Source organism: Aythya ferina (genome assembly GCF_964211825.1).
Source record: "Aythya ferina genome assembly, chromosome: 8".
Classification (NCBI taxonomy): Eukaryota; Metazoa; Chordata; class Aves; order Anseriformes; family Anatidae; genus Aythya; species Aythya ferina.
Genome location: NC_140304.1, coordinates 6,334,327 through 6,355,544, shown reverse-complemented (window position 1 = coordinate 6,355,544; position 21,218 = coordinate 6,334,327). Strand labels below are relative to the sequence as shown.

Sequence of the window (21,218 nt, the reverse complement as noted above, 5' to 3'; positions counted from 1 at the left end):
ATCCAAAGCTCTGGCAGTCTGGCAGGCTGAGGAGCCAAAAGAGGATCAAACCACGGGCACTGCAGAGATGCTAGTCTTGCACACAATTCCTTTGATGATCTTCTGAGAGAATCATTTGGCTAAATAACTGAAACATACTGCATAAGGGATAAACTCTCCTGACTTCAAGGGGGCTCTGTCAGCCTATACAAGCAATGCATCTGGCTGTTAATGGTCTTGTCTAATTCTCCCAGAATGCATTCAGTTTCTTCCAAATTTTTAGTCTGTATTTGGAACCAGATAAATTTCATGTGCAGAGGAAAAAAAAGACACTTTGAATACCTTACATTGCTTAAGGCCTTACTTAAGCCTTATGCTTTGCAGAAAGCAATGACCATTTTCTCCAGAGAGATTCAATTCACTAATGACTTCATTAGACATTGCCTTTGTCTCATACCAATGCTAAAAATTCCAGTATAAGACCCAGATGATCAGCTGTGCATACAGAAAAGTATAACATGCAAAACAGTGCTAACTTGCACTGTTTGATTAAAAAGTTTGTGATTGATTTTTTTTGAAAGCATATTTTCTACATTTGACAGGCACCCCTTAGCTGAACAATTCAGTAAAGACCAAGCTAACTAACAAAAATCCATAAGACTCTCAATTAATGTTCAGAGAGCTCTGTTAAAAGCAAGAGTTTTCCAGACTAACTTCTCCTCATCGTGAGGAGAAGTCACTATAGTCTTATATTATAGGAATTATAATATGGACAAAACCTTTCAGCCTGATGTAGCTTCTCAGCTGTAGCCACTGAGTGATCCTGTGAAGCCAACAACTTTAGCATGCATGTTAATTAACATTAGCATGCTTAGTTAAACATGCATGATACAGGCTGTGGGCTGAAGCCTCAAGATGTATTGCTCAAAGATCAGAGGGAAGTTGTTGCATGTATATGTATAATGCATCTGATTCCTTGCTTCATGGAACTGAATAGCCTGGACAAATGCAGTGTGTGAGGAGAGATAAGATGACAAAGAAACAGGAAAGTGATTATATTTGCTAGAATGTATGCTGTTTATAACGTCATATAAATATCACATTCCCCATTGCCTCCCACCCCATGCCCCCCCTTTTTTTTAAGAATGCCTAAAACTGATATGCTCTTTGAATTTCTGGCTGACCGGGCACCTTTTTATCTGACTTTTGGTGTAGTTTGGTCAATAATTAAATTTTCTGTTTGTAATGAGAAAAACTGTACCACAATGACTTTATGAAGACTGTAAAATATATTTATTTTCTTTCTTTCGAGAAGATTGCCTATCATTAAAGCTCTTCCTAGGGCTTGATGGCAGAGATCTCAGGACAAGAAACATGAGGCTTTAGGACGATATTTTTCTATGCTGTAGAAAGTCTTCATAAGATTGCAGGTGTAAGAAAAGTTTGATCTGTGATTACTCTAACCAGTCACATTTGTCTGCTGGCTTTAAAGCTTCTTTTAATCACAGGGTACGCTGTCTTTGATGTGCGTGGCTACCTTTCATCCCTTTTCCAAAATTCTCTTCTCTGTCTTCTTCACATGCCAAAAACATAGTTCTTGGTGCTGCTAAAATCCACACATCAGATATTTTTATTTGTGTAATTAGAAATGGTTTTACAATTTGAACTTTAAACTATTTCATTTCTATTATAGTGTCAGTATAAAGTAACCGAATCCTTGCTTTTAATCTTTGCCTTTAAAAATGTTTTTTAGATATTCCTAAGATGTGTTTTTATTGCTGATCGTGTAGTCTTGCTTTATCTGCTCATTATGCTTCCAAAAGAGCTGGCAAAATCTTTTAATGAATTGTTAATATATTTCAAAACTTTATAAAGGACGTGTACGTGTACTAAATTCTACCATTTGTACTAGTGTGCTGTGGGCATGCCTGCTGTGGCACTGATTACTTCTCTTCTTGTCAAGTTTCCATCTATCATAGCTGACACTCTCAATCTCATGCATATTGCTCTGATTTCACTGGAATTACTTTTAGAGTAAAATACGGTCTAGCATAAGGAAGGCCAGTGTGATCCCATCGCTCACTCTCTGTCTAAGGGTATGTCCAGGCAGTAAATGGAGCACATTCACAATGAATCAACATTAGGATACTTGAAGGCTGTGTCACATACCTGCTGGGGCTTGTGATCAAAGCAATGGTTTGATTTGGTACTGGAGTACGGGGCATAAAGGGCAACAGGCTAGATAGCCAGTATATGCATAACGCAACGTGCTTAATTCCATTAAAAATCTTGTGACTTGCTTCTGCTTTGATTTCTGCTTTTGTCCATACCTTGCTTTCTGATTGCCCAGCCCTAAATCCTTGTTCTTGCTCTTTTCTCCATGGTTTTGGCTGCACTATCACTGCTTCTGGCACCCTATGCGCTAGCAACAACACTAAGAACATCGTGATACAAGCAAGTACATGCAGCACAGCCATCCAGGACTCCCTAGTGTTCCTGTCACTGCTACTGCATGTAGAAAGCTGTGCTGGTGTGCCTTTTACAACTACTTGTATCAGAGTTTCTCCTTCATTGCAAGGTATGGACCTGCTGAGGGTCTATTAGAGGTTTTCAAATAAAAAGAGTCCTCAGTCTACCAGTCCATACCATCTATTCTTTAATCCTTATGTTATAATCATCCTTAACAACAGGGGCCTTAGAAAGTAGGTATCCATTAAGTGTTTATTACAATGGAGGAGAAGTTATGCATTTCATTACAAGTATCAAAACCTGGGCCTAAATTTAGAAAATGTACCTGCACTGCAGATATCTGATTCATTGTGAGAACTATTTGGTATCAGGGATCAACTGATGGAAATTAGAGAAACAATAGGTGGCTGTGAGCTTTCTTTTTTTTTTTTTTTTTTTTTTTTTTTTTTTTTTTTATCCAGTTGACAGCAAAATCCTACAATAATAGAGTGAGCTACAATAACATCTAATGATTTTCTGGGAAGCAGGGAATATACTTCAGCAGGGAACCAGAAGCCGTGTCATACTGATGCTTAATGTGCTGAAGTTTAAAACCCCAAACTTCAGCTGTCAGTGACTAAGACATTCTGAGGAAGAAACAAGTAGCCCTGCACTTATTCACCACCTCACATTTTACAGAAATTTGTAACTTCCTAAATTCAAAACACTGAATAACAATACAGAAATGTGGAGAGGTTTATGCTGCTTTTAATCCAAATGAATCCTGCAAAAAATTATTTCTTGGACAGTGTCAGAAGTCTTTGACTATTCAGTTTAGGAACATTTCCTCAGATGCTATTTCCAACAATTTTAAATCACAAATTGGGAGGTGGCAAGTCTAATCTGCAGCATCCAAAAGGGTGCTAGATACCTGTATGTCAGCAGCCAGGGCCTGCAGTGCCAGAGACATCCAGATAACAGCATCAAAAAAAAAAAAAAAAAAGTGCCTTGGACACTACTACTTACTGTAGGTCACCTGTAACAAGCCTGGGCTTAATTCAGCTACCTTCCATCAGAAAGGTCAGACCCAAAATATTTTCAAGCAATTTCATTTATTTTCTTCTTCCTTACAGAAAAAAATGTTTCCCGACTAGCTAACTCTTTGCATCTGGAAAATGTCATTTCCCCTGTGTGTTTCTCCACTTAACCAAAGTTCCCTCTCTGTATATTAATGCCATTACAGAGAGATGCATTGCTTTGCACAGAAGAAAGACATTTTGAATATATACTGTAGCTGTGGAGTATTTTCTTTTGCCTTCATTTTTCTATCTCCTGGATTTAAGTAAACACATAGCTATAAAAAGATGTGGTCTCTTTACCATACAAGCAAAAAAAAAATGTCTGCTGCTTTATTAGACTGAAATAATATGCTGAAAAAATTATTTAAATTTATCCATGTTCTGATAAATACAGGTGTAAAAATAACTATGAGTAAGTCCCTTTTCATATGGAGAATTTTAGGTGTTCGTTGTTGGTTGGTTGATTTTGTGCTGTGACAGTTGCACTTTTAAGTTTCAAATGTTGTAAAAGACTTGTCTGCAGCAAGAGTTTGATCTCTTAAAAGAGATATTTAATGTTTTTATAAATATTATTACCACAAGTACCTATGTTTTCTGTGTACTAACTGTCTGATTTAGCAAGTTTGGGGTATGGGAATGGCAGTTAGAGTTTCATGCTGAAAAAAAAATGACTTTTCATTTGTTTGACTGCTCTATGACATGTATTTTCTTTCCTGTTTCTCAAGCTTTGTGCTAAAGGACTTTGAATTCGGTGTGGAACATTACGTACAGAAGACTTCTGCACTGACTGCAATTCTTAATATTTTAATATTCTTATGGGTATTGAATCATATTGATATGCAGGAATTTGTTTGCGTAACTCCTTATATATGATGATGATAATATACCCCTAAATTTTTAGTGACAGATGGATTGTTCAGATTGATCCAATTTGGATGATGATGTGCTAATTTGAATAAAATGACAGGTGTGCTTCATGCATGATGCAGAAAGGGTATGTTATATTTGATGCCAGAGAGAAAATAGTCGTGTGGTATCTTAAATACATCTTTTTGTATGAGGGTATAATTTGTGAGGTGCAAATCGGTAAAAATGACAAAATGTTGGTATGCAGGAGATGAGTCAATAAAACTTGCATCTCTTATGTTTATTTTGGATAGGTAAAGCTTTTGTCTCAGTTTCTTCGTTTTCAAAAAATATATCTAATTATTCAGGTAGACTTAAGCACAGGCAGGAAATACCCCTTCAAGTACCTTGCAACTAAATGAAACATAGGAGGTTGTGATACCAATACAATGGATAAATCATATCATCAAAAGTATGGGGTATTTCTAGCTGAATTCATTTCATTTCTAGATAGGTTTTTGTAGCTTTTGTCACTAGTGAAGCTCACCATTGGCATGAAGAATTATTGAATTGCTTAACTCTTAAATGTGTAGCAGCAGCATAAAATCCTCAGAGGGGAAGGAACCATGGCTAGCCCAGAGGGAGTAGTTGAGGCACGTACCCACAGTGTGGGAGTCCTGTGCTCTCTGATTTTAGTCAATCTCCTGAGTCCTCGCTGAGCACTCTGCCTGCCGGACACTCATACCATTGGAGCTATTCCACTTGCCAGGTTAACCCCAGTCTCTCAGGTGTCACACAGCTGTCTTCTTCTCCACCACTGAATTTAATTTCATTCTAAAGAAATAAAATAAAATTCGCTATTTGCTGCACAAATGGGGAAGACACTGCAGATGCTCAAAAGAAAAAAAAAAAGTCAAAAAGCCTTGATTCCTTGGATAGGACTAGCACTAGCTCTCTGTCTCATGACAGGTGCTTGTGATCTTGGAAGAAAAACTCAAAAACTCTTTCATACTTAATCTGTGTCAGATTTTTCTTGGTCCACAGCTACAAATGTGTAGGTCAAGGAATATAGTTTACCATGAAATATCTGCACACCCATCAAAAGTGCCTATTAAAGCCACCTGGAACATTAATGAAGTGTAAAATTGAGGATGTGTGTGTTTGTAAACTGAGAGGTCGCTGAAATTTTTGAAGCAATAGTTTTTATTCTTCTGTCTGTTTCTTGTAGATAACAAAGGAGCAGTAAAAACGTGTTAGAGCAATAAGAAAGAATATAAATACATAGTAAATACAAATTGGAAATAATTTAATAAAAAATACTAAAATTGAAGTACAGTTTAAAAAGTTAAAACCTGTCTACCATAATTTACTTATAAGAGCTGATCTAGAAGAAGCAACTTTTTTGAATCCTAAAGCATTACACGTGCTTATGTTTCTCCTCTTTTTAATTTCTTTAAAAGCTTATGGGGAAATGTAAACTTTCATCTCAGCTAATCGGAAAGATTTTAACATTGCACTTCAGTGTTACATCAAAGATACAGTACTATAGCACCACTGTAAATTTAACTACTTTGCCTTTTCAGATAGGAATTTTCCTTTGTCATATGATGTTTGCTGTCAGGCAACCAATGGTTTTCAACTGATGACTGAAATGTTTTAAAATTTCAACTTAGAAAATGACACAATAGAGGTAGATACAAACACACATATATATGATGTTGCCCCTCGCTACAAGAAGGACATCGAGGTGCTTGAGTGGGTCCAGAGAAGGGCAATGACGATGGTGAGGGGCCTGAAGAACAAGTCCTACGAGGAGCGGCTGAGGGAGCTGGGCTTGTTCAGCCTGGAGAAAAGGAGGCTCAGGGGCGACCTTATCGCTCTCTACAGGTACCTCGAAGGAGGCTGTAGAGAGGTGGGGCTTGATCTGTTCTCCCACGTGCCTGGTGACAGGACGAGGGGGAATGGGCTTAAGTTGCGCTAGGGGAGTTTTAGGTTGGATGTTAGGAAGAACTTCTTTACCGAAAGGGTTGTTAGGCATTGGAGCGGGTTGCCCAGGGAAGTGATTGAGTCACCATCCCTGGAGGTCTTTAAAAGACGTTTAGATGTAGAGCTTAGGGATATGGTTTAGTGGAGGACTTGTTAGTGTTAGGTCAGAGGTTGGACTCGATGACCTTGAGGTCTCTTCCAACCTAGAAATTCTGTGATTCTGTGATTGGTACTTCAGTTTTGACTGCTTTAGCCTTGTGAATTGGTCTGTTTTGGTTTTGTTGGTGGGGTTTTCTTTTTGTTAACGAGAGACTCTGACCCTTGGAGATCTGGAGAAAAAACGGGTCGAGGCAGGGTTTCATAGGGCAGCCTTTCTCTCTGGCAAGCCAAATGGCCTGGGGGGGAGCCAGCCCCAGAAAAGGGGGCCCTCAGCCCCCCCAGCCCTCGTCCTTGCTCCACATGAGGGCATCTTCCGGGCCTCTCCCAAGGCAGCCGCCTTCGGCCTCGCACGGGCTGCTCCATCACAGAGCTTTGCCGAGGTCACAGTGGCCACCAGCGGGCCCGCCCTTGCCCCGGGCCCTATAAAAGGGGCCCCCCTGCCACTGGCCCGCCACTTGCTCAGTGATTTGGTCTTCTGAAAGCTAGCAGCTGGAGGAAGGCCAGAATTAGGAGCAAAGCAAGAGAGAGGCGAGCAGCAGCCCTTCTCAGTGCGAGGACAAGAAATTGTTCCTAGGACCACTGAGGAGGATGTCTACCTCTGTGAGAATGCGCCATGGGTCGAGGGCCAGCGCCTCCAGCACAAGAACCAGCAGTGCCCAGGAGGTGTCTGGTGCCCGGCCCAGAGGCTATTACGATCAATATCATTGGAGCCGAAGCGATGTGGGGAGCAGGCCGGCCCCTCGGATGGACACCAGCAGCAGGCCTGGGCCTAGCCGGAGGTCCAGTGATGACAGCAAAGATAGAGAGCGTGGGTTGGAGGGCCACGGCAAGCGGAGCCGTGCCCAGCGGACGGAATATGATGCGGGACCCAGCCGTGGCCAAGGGAGAGATGCCGTCAGGAATTCCGTGAATGAAAATCAAGCAGAGAACGGAATGGACCCGAGGCACGGAACTGGGAGGCGTCCTGGTGCGGCACCGTGGCCGGAAAATATGCCCAATGGAAGGCAGCCTGTGTGGGCAGTCCCTGCCAGGGACTGGCTCGTCCTCCAACCCGCGGAGCCCATGGAGGTGGGTGCACAAGATGAAGAGGAACCGATGGAAGTGGACCCACCTCGGCCACAACAAACATGGGACTCCCCTGACAGCTCTCTGAAAAGTGTCCTCAAGGAACACCGGCAGCTGTGCAGAAGGGCTCGGCAAGCTCCCTATTCTGCATCGCCCAGGCTCCACTCCAGGCATTAGCCTGGAGCCACGTGGCAATAAAGACCTTTGCCAATTGTCAGGGGTTGTGTGAGTGCTTCTTTCCCATCCGGCAGCCCTTGTGCGAGAGGTGGCAGCCCTTCTGCGCAGAGCCTCGAGGAACAGCACAAGAGAGGACCCAGCTTCCTTCGGGCTGCTGCGCTGGGGTGACAGGTGGAGTCCCCAGGGGCCACCATGCGCCTTTAACATTTGTGAAAATAAACCGAGGGGTGCAAACAGTAGTGTGTGAGTGATTGTAGCTGGCTGATTTCTTATATTAGGAGTGAGTTTCTATATCTGAGTAATTGGTAATGACAGACGTGGAGAAGGCTGAGGTACTCAGCAACTTCTTTGCCTCTGTGTGCACTGGTAGAAGGGCTTCCCACATCTTTCATTTCCCTGACCCCATAGATGGAGGCTGGGGGAGCAGAGTCCCACCCAGTTTAAGCGAAGAGCAGGTTCAAGACCAGCGGATGAATCCAAAGAGGTACAGGTCTACAGGACCTGATGAGCAGAATCCCAGGGTCCTGAGGGAACTGGCTGATGGAGTTGCCAAGCCTCCCTCCATCACAGCAGAAAAGTCCTGGTAGTGGGGTGCTGTCACTGGGGAGTGGAAAAATGGAAACGTCATGCCCCTACTCTTCAAGAATTAAAGAATTGAACAAAGAGCACTGCTCTTCAACAGGTAAAGCAATTAGGAGACATTACTTCTCAGAAGAGCAGTCAGGCACTGGGACAGGTTGCCCAGGGAGGAGGTGGTGTCACCGCCCTGGGGGTGTTCAAGGCAAGGTTGGATGTGGTGCTTAGGGACATGGTTTGGTGGGTGACATTGGTGGTAGGGTGATGGTTGGACCAGATGATCTTGAAGGTCTTTTCCAACCTTATTTATTCTATGATTCTATAGTTTCATTTCCAAGTTAGTGGAATTATTTTTTTTTTCCTGTTTATTCCCAATTGAAAAGGACTTTCTTGCTCTGACTGCAGGTGGTGTTTTCGTCCATCCCTATGGTGGCAGGGAGGGGTACAGAGAGGACACGGAAAGCCCACCTGTTAAACACGTGGCTCAGGGGCTGGTGCCAACACAGAAATTTTGGGTTTTTCGACCATGGGGCACTTTACTCGGCACCCGGCCTGATGGCCGCAGACGGGTCCCTATCTTTTAGGGGAAAACGGATCCTGGGCCAGGAGCTGGCAGGGCTCATTGAGAGGGCTTTAAACTAGGTAAGAAGAGGGATGGGGCTGAAGCAAGGATTGTTGGAGCTGTGCCAGGGGGAACAATAGCAAGGCCGGGGGATAAGGCAATGGCCCAGCTGAAGTGCATCTACACCAATGCACGCAGCATGGGTAACAAACAGGAGGAGCTGGAAGCCATCGTGCAGCAGGCAGGCTACAAGTTGGTTGCCATCATGGAGATGTGGTGGGACCACTCTCATGACTGGAGTGCTGCAATGACTGGCTATAAGCTCTTCAGAAGGGACAGGCAGCACAGAAGGGGTGGTGGTGTGGCTCTCTATATTAGAGAGTCTTTTGATGTTGTAGAACTTGAGGCTGGGAATGACAAGGTCGAGTCCCTTTGGGTTAGGATCGGCGGGAAGGCCAACAAGGCTAGCGTCCTGGTCGGGGTCTGTTATAGACCGCCGAACCAGGATGAGGAGATGGCTGAGGAGTTCTACAGGCAGCTGACAGAAGTTGCAAAATCTTCAGTGCTTGTTCTTGTGAGGGACTTCAACTTCCCTGACATATCCTGGAAGCACAACACAGCCCAGAGAAAGCAGTCTAGGAGGTTTCTGGAGAGCGTGGAAGACAGCTTCCTGACGTAGCTGGTTAGTGAACCTACCAGGGGTGGCACCCCGCTAGACCTTCTCTTCACAAACAGAGAAGGACTGGTGGAGGATGTGATTGTTGGGAGCTGTCTTGGTCAGAGTGACCATGAAATGGTGGAATTCACTATTCTTGGCAAGGCCAGGAAGGGGACCAGTAAAACCGCTGTATTGGACTTCCGGAGGGCTGACTTTGAACTGTTCAGGACACTGGTTGGTAGAGTCCCTTGGGAGGCGGTTCTGAAGGGCAGAGGAGTCCAGGAAGGCTGGGCGCTCTTCAAGAGGGAAATCTTAATGGCGCAGGAAAGTTCTGTCCCCACGTGCCCAAAGACGAGTTGGCGGGGAAGAAGACCAGCCTGGCTGAGCAGAGAATTGTGGCTTGAGCTTAGGAGAAAAAAGAGGGTTTATAATCTTTGAAAAAGTGGGCAGGCCACTAGGGAGGACTATAAGGATGTTGCGAGGCTGTGCAGGGACAAAATTAGAAAGGCCAAAGCTCATCTGGAGCTCAATCTGGCTACTGCCGTTAAAGATAACAAGAAATGTTTTTATAAATACATCAACACAAAAAGGAGGACTGAGGAGAATCTCCATCCTTTACTGGATGCGGGGGCAGACATAGTTACAAGAGATGAGGAAAAGGTGGAGGTGCTTAATGCTGCCTTTGCCTCAGTCTTTAGCGGCAATACCGGTTGTTCTCTGGATACCCAGTACCCTGAGCTGGTGGAAGGGGATGGGGAGCAGAATGTGCCCTCACTATCCACGAAGAGCTGGTTGGTGACCTGCTACAGCACTTGGATGTGCACAAGTCGATGGGGCCGGATGGGATCCACCCAAGGGTACTGAGAGAACTGGCAGAGGAGCTGGCCAAGCCGCTTGCCATCATTTATCAACAGTCCTGGCTATCGGGGGAAGTCCCAGTTGCCTGGTGGCTAGCAAACGTGACGCCCATCTACAAGAAGGGCCGGAGGGCAGACCCAGGGAACTACAGGCCTGTCAGTTTGACCTCAGTGCCAGGGAAGCTCATGGAGCAGATTATCTTGAGAGTCATCACGCAGCACTTGCAGGGCAAGCAGGCGATCAGGCCCAGTCAGCATGGGTTTATGAAAGGCAGGTCCTGCTTGACGAACCTGATCTCCTTCTATGACAAAGTGATGCGCTGGGTGGATGAGGGAAAGGCTGTGGATGTGGTCTACCTTGACTTCAGCAAGGCTTTTGACACCGTTTCCCACAGCATTCTCCTCAAGAAACTGGCTGCTCGTGGCTTGGACTGGCGCACGCTTCATTGGGTTAGAAACTGGCTGGATAGCCGGGCCCAAAGAATCGTGGTGAATGGAGCCAAGTCCAGTTGGAGGCCAGTCACTAGTGGCGTTCCCCAGGGCTCAGTGCTGGGGCCGGTCCTCTTTAATATCTTTATCGATGATCTGGATGTCCCCCTGTGCTTGGCTCTATTGAGGCCACACCTCGAGTACTGTGTTCAGTTTTTGGCCCCTCGCTACAAGAAGGACATCAAGGTGCTCGAGCGAGTCCAGAGAAGGGCGACGAAGGTGGTGAGGGGCCTGGAGAACAAGTCTTACGAGGAGCGGCTGAGGGAGCTGGGCTTGTTCAGCCTGGAGAAAAGGAGGCTCAGGGGCGACCTTATCACTCTCTAAAGGTACCTTAAAGGAGGCTGTAGTGAGGTGGGGCTTGATCTGTTCTCCCACGTGCCTGGTGACAGGACGAGGGGGAATGGGCTTAAGTTGCACCAGGGGAGTTTTAGGTTAGATGTTAGGAAGAACTTCTTTACCAAAAGGGTTGTGAGACATTGGAACAGGCTGCCCAGGGAAGTGGTTGAGTCACCATCCCTGGAGGTCTTTAAAAGACATTTAGATGTAGAGCTTAGTGATATGGTTTAGTGGAGGACTTGTTAGTGTTAGGTCAGAGGTTGGACTTTATGATCTTGAGGTCTCTTCCAACCTAGAAATTCTGTGATTTTGTGTTTCAGTGATGCCATTTCAAGTGACTGAAATGCAGAACCATAGTTAAAAATACTATGGTAAATCTAGTTTTAAATACTATGAGTCGCAGTTCAGCTTCTTGAACAGTTAGGATATTGGTTTCCCATTGCTAAGACATGAATCATTATCCTGTTTCAGTTGAAAAATTGAAATTATTTGATGACATCAGCCTTTCTTTTCTTTGCTTGTCAAATTTATTATATTGTTAAACCTGGTGATACTTGCAAATAACTAAACACCCTGCAAGTGTCTGGTGAAGGGTATTTTCTGAGCTGTGTGGAAGATCATGCCTCTCCTTACCGTGTGGTGTTCACTAACATTGCTGATCACCAAAACATTCATTCATGGGGGGAAAAATGAAAAACCAGGTATCTCAAACAGAATTAGAGTAGTGTAGCTGGCAAGATCTTTGCTCTCACCAAGGGCGATGCTTTAGTTTGAATTGGAAAGAGGGAAGGTTACAGGCTGGAAACAAAAGGAAATGTAGCAGCAGATTTGTTTTGGCATTCATTTCTGTTACGTGTTCATTAGGTTTGCAGAAGTTGTTCGGCACAAAATCATTAAATCTGAACAGAAATAGAAAGGCTATTTCACACACGGTCTTGAGGAGGGTCCAAAAAGAGGAGAAAGTAGTAATATTTTCTGAGAGTGTGTTTCCCAGTAAAAGGATGTCTCTGATCCTACTTGGATGAGATTTGACTTGGTGCAGCAGGAACCATGCTCTCTGCTTGTGGGGACTGCCCAGTGCACCTTTCCACCCTTCATGAGGTCAGAGAGAAGGAATTGCATTTATTAATATTTGTAGCAGGCAATGGTACAATTATAATTATAATTGCTTTGAGCATTGAACAGATGATTTCAGAAAAAATTCTGTGATCATCCTTCCAAATTTTGATAATCTTGGTAGTAAATGAAAGATGCTCATCAGAGTAACACCTATTTTCTGGAAGCTGGTATTATCACTTACATAGTAAACTATTTTGGTTAGTATGCATAATCTATGTAAACAGACACTAAAGGAATGTCTAAAATTCAAAATGGTGATAATCTTATGCTAAATAATTAATGTGTCAGGTTTTGAGTAAAAGTTGTGGGAAGTGTCAATAAAACTAAGCATCTATATAAAGCCTAGCAGATGTTCCTACCAATCACCCTATTTTTGCCTAGGATTTATCTTTCATGTCCATTTTGATTAAGTACTAGACATATTGTTTAATAATTTGTACAATTAAGATAGAAAAGAAAACATACTCATTATTTGGGTAATATATGTACTTTAAAAGTGTTTGGTCTGCACGGTTGAGGAGACAGTAATATCTCCTCATGGTTGAGGAGGCAGTAATGTTACTCTTTATCTAGCGAGTAGAGAATGAGTTTATATTAGTAATATGCACGTTTGCTTATGCTCCTTTCTCAGAATCCAGTACAAAGCTTCTCCAAATAACAGACAAAAACAAGGCTAATGTAACTCTTGAAATAATTTCACATTATTCTCAAATTATCCATAACCTTATAGTATCAGTTTTACGACTGCTGTGCACAATTACTATTGTAGCTGTGAAGTCTATTTTCTTTTTCATTTCAACTCTACAATAAAAAATAAAATGATATGATTAATCAAGGTACATTTGTCAATCTATTTTGTTGCTATATCTTCTTTTTCTAAAAACTTTAAAAATATTGTTAAGCATTTGATTAAGTTATCTAATAAGATTGCCTCTGCTGTTAGGGTTTCAGCATCAGTGTGGTATTAAGGCTTTGTTGTTTGAAACAATATTGCAACAGAAATTTATTTTCCTGTAACTGGCTGCTGCACAGAGGAAGGTTAAAATGATTAACCAAATGGCTTAAGCAGAAGTTAATGCCATCTACAAAGTGATTTGGGTTTTTCTCAAATCTTCTAGATTTGAATACAAACAGGATTTTCTGTTGCACTTGAAAGAAAGATTATTTACTAGATATGATGTGGTCAGATGCCTGACAGAACACTAATTATCCCTCAAGTATTGTATTGCACAGGCTAGTTTCCAACGTGGTAGCAGAAGAAATCTGTTCTCGTTTTATTTTCCTGCCCACAATTAGAAAAGCTTATCTCTTGAGCTTCTCTGTGTAAAACCATCAAGCGTTTTTAAATGTTAATGGGTCTTAAGAGGGGTAATTTGAACCCTTTGTATGGTTTCTTTGAAAATTAACTGTTGTTGGGTTCTGTAGATTGCTTGTATTGTTCACTTTGGTCAATTCCTTATAATGAGCATAATACTACTAATACTTTACTTCATACTGTTACAGGCAGTTTCTCTGATATTGACCTAAATCGGCATCTTTGCCAGGTGGAAAAGATTAATTTCTGCTCCCTGTTTGTCTCCCTCACTAGAGATGCTAGAACTTGAATTTGGTAGATTAGCACTTTGCTTTTTAATTCCTTTGTTATTTGATGGATTGATCACCTTTCACAGGAAGAATACGCAACTGTATTTGCTACTCCACCAGATAAGCCCTTATGAACATCTGATCTTCTTTGCTTTCCCTACTTGGACGTGATTCTAAGCAGGCCTGTCAGATTTCCTGTCTGTGTTTTTTAGTGCTAAGATAGACTTGTGTTTTCTATCATGGAAAATACTATTCTGTTATGTATATGAATATCAAACTCTCATCAACTGTCTCTTCTGTTGCCAAACATGTTTTTTGAGGAAAATAGAAAAAAAAAATAATGATGAAAAGGCTTCTGATTTTTTTCTCCTATATCTCTGGTAGTTTGTCTCTGCTGTCTACATGGGATGCATGCTTTGAGGCATTTACTGTCATGTGCAGTGTTAGCATTTGGTGGAGTCTTGCAAATTTAATCTGTTTTTCTTGTGGGATGTGGAAATCAATAGGAAAATATATCTGTGTTTACTTAAAACATTTTTAACATCGAGTAACAAAAGTCTACAGATATGGCACATGCAGGACAAATTTAATAAGAAATGCAAAAGGGTAACATAAGGATTTGAAAACATTCTCATGTTGCACAATGTCACACTAAATCATATTTTGTAATGAGAGAGTAGAGTAATGTGATGATACGTACTGCTGATGTCCCATGGTGTAGGTGATTTGGGAACAAGTATTGGCGAGACTGTCTTGTCAATATACTATTTGCCCTATTATCAGTTCTCATAAGAAAATATAAGCCATATTTAAGATGTATACCCGACTGTTATTTGATAAAAGAATCTTTTTTTTTTTTTTTTTTTTTTTTTTTTTTTTTTTTTTGAAATCAGATATAACTTTTGTGCAATTACATTACATACATGTAATACACGTTGTTGTTGTTGTTGTTGTATGTTACAGTTGTTTCACTTCTGGGTTTGATAGAACTGCTGCAGAAAATTACTGGTTGATTGTGTTGCTATATGACTACAATATGCTTCATTTTTTCCTGTCCATTAGAATGACTGAAGTTGTTTATACACATTCTAGGGATTTAGATATGAAAAGTGAAGACAAGCAATAGAACAGGGGCAAATGGGGGCTTAACTCCAACATGCTATTTTGCTGATTAAAAAAGTAGAAACAATAAAACAAACAAACACACAAAAAAAATAGTAATTACTTTTTAATTACTTTAATTGCTCTTCTGTAATTTTTTTCCCCCTTTTCCTCTCCCTGCCAATTCCATCAATTTACTGAATATCACATTTGAACTTTACTTGTGCCTGAAACTATCTTCCTTCTTCAGTCTTGAAATGTTTTCTTGTAGTTATGTATGTCTGTTCAAGGCTTAGGGAGACAGGGTCATGGCTGAATGTGACCGAAACTGTTTCTAAAAGTAAAATTCAACTATTATATGAAAATGTCTGGAATTATCATACACCACCTGGATTCAAGCTGGGAATTAAACTGTATATTATTGGTAGTGCTCTTTTGCTCTTTATTTTCTTTGTTTGATTTAGCCTTTTGTTACATTTATTTGTGTTTGGTTATACTGAACTGTGTCACTGAAAGAGGAAATGAGTTTCAATATTGAGCAGCTATGTTCCTAACAGTCAGTACTACAGCAACAATAATGAGAATCTCATATATTATGTAATACCTTTGATTTTACATGTTCCCAAAATGCTTTACTATTTTAAACTTTAGATTGGGATTAGTTCAACTGTTCCTGAATAATCTTCTTCTAGGATCGAATAAACAATATCCTTAATTAAAACAAAAAGGAAAGCATATCTTATTGAGGTAGAAATTACAGGGGGAACTTGGGCTGAAGAAGAGGAATTTTATGTTCTCATTTAAAATTCAAGTAGGACTCTGCTCTTATTGCGCATACTCTGAAAATGCCCCAGACAATTGTCAATGATCATGGAAGTGCACAACTTTTATGTGATGCTTTGTCCACCTTCAGAATCTCTCCACTGCACAGAATATCAGTGCCAGCCATAGGACATCTGTCTGCATGGCTCCTGGGAGCAGAGAGAATAGCAGTCATTTTGGTTGAGACATGATATCCTGTGCTTCTCTTCAGTAATCTAAATGAGAAAAATTCTGGACAGAGGTTGAGAAGCAACTTTAAAACACAGATGTGCAAGCTGATATGAATTAGGTTGAGAAGTATAATAGCAAAAAGTGGATGTATTACAGGAAGTGCTAACACTTAAGTATATTGAAGAGATTCCAATCTAAAATTAGGCTGCATTCTAAAAGAATATTAAGCCTTTCTAAAGCTTTAAATAGATTTTTTTTTTTCCAATTTCTGACTCTCTCAGAACTGCAGACTGTACAACAGCCAGATGCCCAGCTTGACCTGCTATTTTTTCCTTGGGAGCCTTTTATTTGAACACAGCATCATTCAACTATTCAACAGAAGACCTTGAACTTTGCTTCTACTCATAGCAGAGGTTATGCTGAGAATACTTTTAATAACACTTCTTTTCTTCTATGGATGCTTCCAGAATACATATGCTACTAGTTTCCTTGGAGACTGACATGCAGTCAGCACAATGGCCTTATAGCACCTGTAAATCAAACTTTGAAAGAAGACCCTGTCCTTGTTAGTGGAAATGATATGCATGGTGGTGAAAGAGGAGTGTTTTGCTTCCTACCTGTCTTCTGGAGAATGAGACGGCAGTAGTCCATATAGAGCCTTGAGGACTAGTTACTGTGAGAGTATTTCAGGTGGTAAAAGCTGAGTGAACCCTCTGTGTAGCAGAGTCCAGACTGCCTGCAGAATTTATCAAAATACAGCATAGGGATACATTTAATGTGTAGAATTAAGGCCTCATTTTGCAGATGGTTTTGTGGCTGCAATAGCTACTGAGTTAATTGTGTAAGCATCACTATTTAGATATGAAAACACATTTTATTCATTCTCCAGCTAACATTCTTATAGCAACTTCTTTCATGCTATCACAACTATTGTAGTCTTCAATTACCCCTTTTATTTTCCCTTCCTGTGTGAAGAGAGAGGACACATACAACATGAGGTGATAAGTATGTATCTGTTTTCTGCAACCCAAATACTTTATCTTCCTTCTCTCTCCTTTACATTGTTGTTATGGGACGTGTCCTGATGGTTTCCTATTCCTTTTCCCTTATGTCTACATTTGAAAATGTTATTAGATTTAGCAGTTAGAAATGTGGCCAACATTTAGCTTCCCAGATTTGCTCTCACACAGAAACAAAATTAAAAGATAAATTTGCTTTTAGATTAGCTACAGATTCAAAAAGGGCTGAAAATAAATAACTGGGGACTCAACTTGGGAACAAATGATGTAGTACAAGTGAGTGAAAAAAAGCTTCCCATTGGAACAGTCATATGAGAGTTCAGTCTAGCAGTGCTTGATCAAATAACAATTACATATAAATCCATATGATCTTCACTTTAAAACCTGTGCTGTTCCTGCCTATCTCAACATTGGAATTTTCTGCAATGTCAGTTTTCGGGAAATGTTTTCTGGAATAAAACCTCAGGTAACAATTTCCAACTGTAGATACAAGCAATTTAACACACATCAAATGCCCTTTGTGATCTGTGCAAATTTTAATTCAAATATTTGGTTAGAGTGCTGTGGCCTAGCTGCAGGTTGCTCATCAGCTCAGCTGATGAGGGGACCCTTTTAACTATTTTCCCTTTTCTTTGTAAGGGAAGTGGGCAAGGAAAACCCCTCAGTGAGAGTAAATGGCTATTCCAGTTTATCATGGCATTTCTAAGTGAAAAGAAAGTTATGTGGTCACCTACTGTATGATTTTATAATCAGCAACTTCAGGACCTGTAATATTAACATGTACATTGAGCAAAGCTACAGCTGAATGAGATTTGATCAGATCCTATGTGTTGCCATAGGACAGTCCTAATTCTAGTTTCCTTGAGCCTTCCATTGTACTTTGATGCTGTTAGGACATGACCATCTTTTCTCCTCTGGTCTCTGATCTCTATCAGCCACTCTTTAAAGTCTTCTAGGAGTTATGCAGAATAAATTACTTTATTCCAGTAAGAGACTTTATCATGTCGGCTATGAACAGTCAATCCTCCCTTTGCATTTTCTCCCACACATTGCAGTTTTCAGAATGCCCCATCTAGTTTATTATTACTGGGTGAGTGCAGGTATCAGATCTTTCATTCTTAGGTCAGCTTTGTCTCCAGTCCTAGCCTAGTAACTATCTGACAAGATTGTTTTGATCTATAAAACTATTTGAATAGCAGTGCATGCCATGAATTATGTGAAGTGCATTGTAATTTATAATGTACTGCTAAAGAGGCCATGACTCTCTCCTGCATAAAGGACTATGCACCTTGTCTACCAATACATGCTCTACCACATCTCTAATGTGGTCTGGGGACACCTGACCATAGATTGTGTGGCAGTTGGACGTCTGACCAGATCCTTGGGAACACTCTTTAAAGTCCTTTGTATGAAAGCAGAAAGGAGAAGATTATGGACTCCAGAAAAAATCTCATGTCTTCTAACCACTTTGCAGACCAAAAATGAGGCAATGGCAGAAGGTAGGATGCAAGTCATGAATTGCTTTTCAAACTGATTTCTAGTAATCTAGTAATCTAGTTTATCTGTAGACACTCTATCTTCACAAAAACAGACCCACAAACCACATTTCAGCTCCTACTCAATCACCAAGCTGTCCCTTCTCAATTAGTCTATGGATGTCATTCAGTCCTACATACTTATTTCCTCTGTCATTTTATTTTTGTCATTGGTTGCTACAACATTCACAGCACACACTGTTGCTAGGAACACTGGTATGTGACACTTACCGGAATACAATATTCTACAGGAATGAATTAAAGGTGTTCATCTCCAGTATTACTGTTCATAAGTGATGTAGGCTTGTCTGAACACAGCTTGTCTGTCAGATAGAAAGAAGACAAATCTGATGGTTTGGATAACCTATGAGTGTGTCACTGCTGAAATGCAGAAAGCTCTTTAGAAATTGATTGTGATTGTATTGCCCCTATGTCATAAATTTGTAACTATTTATGAACTTACATGCACACTCTGTTTTTATTTTCTAGTCAAAATGACAATTTGTTAGTTCCCTCCAAATTTATAAGTTCGTAGGTATCAAAATAATTAGCACATTATAGCATACATCAAACTCTTTAAAGAACTTTAATTAAACTTTCAACATAAGATGATTTTGCCTTGCCTTGTACAGACTAAACTCCCATAAACATTAACAGAATTTACATGCGTTCAACAAAAGGAAAATGGAACCACAGTTTGGGGGGAGGGTTGAAAGAAAGTTCCTTAATTATAAATAAAATTTATATTAATAGATGTTACAGATATTACATGAAAAACAAACAAAGAGACAACCACAAACAAATCTCATACTCACAGTTAATACTAAATAAAAACATTATTTTAAGTCAATTACTTAGATAATAGTAGCTTGATTTCCATTTTTCAGTTTTCATGTATTTACATATTTTGTAATATCCACAGATCTTATCTAGATGGAGTCTTTTTTGTATTTGGTGCTGTGTAAATGTATAATGAAATTACTGCCCCAAAGATATTGCAGTCTTGATTTTATTTATAGCCCAAGCAGTCCCTAAAGATCTCTAGAACACTGAGTTCCTACATAAGTAAAGTATCTGTTATTGATTCCTTATATACGTCAGTGAAACATTAAATAAATTACTTCTCCTTACTGGGACTAATTATAAGGGTTAATCGCTAACATTTATCCCTGTTTGTTAATTAGTATTAATAACGTCCCTTTGGATAATCACATATAGAAAGAATAACATCTATCACTTAGCTCAAGGATGTATATTAGCTATTAAAAGTTAATGTTGACAGAACAAATCAAGTTATTCTAATTGTTAGTTATATGAGTATTTTTATTCTTTCAATTTTTCAATTTTATCCTAACAGAAACAAACAAACAAAAAAGAAAACACAAAAAAACATTTGTTTTCTCATCTAATTAATAAATAGCTGGGCAGGACTAATTCACAACCAGTTTCAAGAGAAAAGAGACTCTGTAGTATGTTTTCAAGGAATGCAACAAAATAAAATCCTGGCCATGAACAATTCTAAATCAGGAAATTTTATCAATTGAAACTAAATTTTCTATAATTGCCATCAAAATCTTGTAGAAATGGAATATTTTTTAACATTGAAAAAATACTTTTGATGGTGACTAAAATTACACTTTACTACTATAGTAAGGGTTACTTTTACTTTTTAATATCTTATGGAACAGTTATTCTTTAATTTTTCAACTGCAAATGTTGCAGTGTTCACTATGGTTAATATTGCTATTTGTGTATGTATATATACTGATTTATATAATCCATCGAAGGACACCAACGTAGACTCATAACATGTACGAAGTAATGTATTGGTTAACAACACAATTTACCACAATAGGAAATGCATATATGATTCCACTTTGATTTTTAATCAGTGGTTTGTTGGTGGGTTGATCTCTTTGACATGGCTTTTTAATTATTATTAAGTCTCGAGAAGAGAAGGCTCTGGGGATACCTTACAGCAGCCTTCCAGTATATAAAAGGGGCCTACAGGAAAACTGGGGAGGGACTCTGTTGTGGAGAGTAGTGATAGGACAAGAGCGAATGGCTTCAAAACTAAAAGACAGTAGGTTTAGATTAGATATTAGGAAGAAATTCTTCATGATGAGGCTGGTGAGGCACTGGTACACGCTGCCCAGAGAAGCTGTGGATGCCCCATCCCTGGAAGCGTTCAGGGCAAGGTGGGATGGGGCTGTGAGCAACCTGGTGTGATGGGAGATGTCCCTGCCCATGGCAGGGGGGTTAGATCTGGGTGGACTTTAAGGTTCCTTCCAGCCCAAGCCATGGTTCTAGGATTTTAAGTGGGTCAGAGGCAAATAAGTGTGATTTCTAACTAGGAAGCATTGACTCCCTGGATGCACTGAGGAGGCACCAGCCAGCTTTCCTGGGGAGTACCTGCAAAGATGGGGACACGGACAGATTGTTCTCCTGAGCTAGGTTCCACGTCACAGCTGGGAGGACTGTAGTAGAAGACTGGTAGTAGCTGCTGCAGAAGACTGGTAGTAGCTGCAACAGAGCATCAGTTTTAACAGTTTGTCTCTAGCAGGTATGCCCTATTTCAAGGCTGTCACCCATCTGTATAACTACTCGGCTAGATGCAAATAAAAAAGAAGCCATCAGAGGCTTCCATTTT

The 21,218-nt window shown here is 40.5% G+C and overlaps 1 protein-coding gene across 4 annotated transcripts in view; it reads left to right on the top strand.

The window, feature by feature from the left end:
• Positions 1-21,218, top strand: part of LOC311441013 (uncharacterized protein) — a 291,658-nt gene that overhangs the window by 251,129 nt on the left and 19,311 nt on the right. For 2 of the 4 annotated variants that reach the window (XM_084528641.1, XM_084528640.1), the window contains one exon: positions 16,296-17,545. The exons of 1 other annotated variant lie outside the window; for it this stretch is intronic. In XM_084528641.1, the coding sequence (XP_084384767.1) occupies positions 16,296-16,366 (71 nt within the window). In that variant the 3' untranslated portion in view covers positions 16,367-17,545. Of the gene's footprint in view, positions 1-4,231; positions 4,666-16,295; positions 17,546-21,218 lie in introns of those variants that run through there. One more of the 4 variants, XR_014695719.1, reaches the window with a different exon arrangement.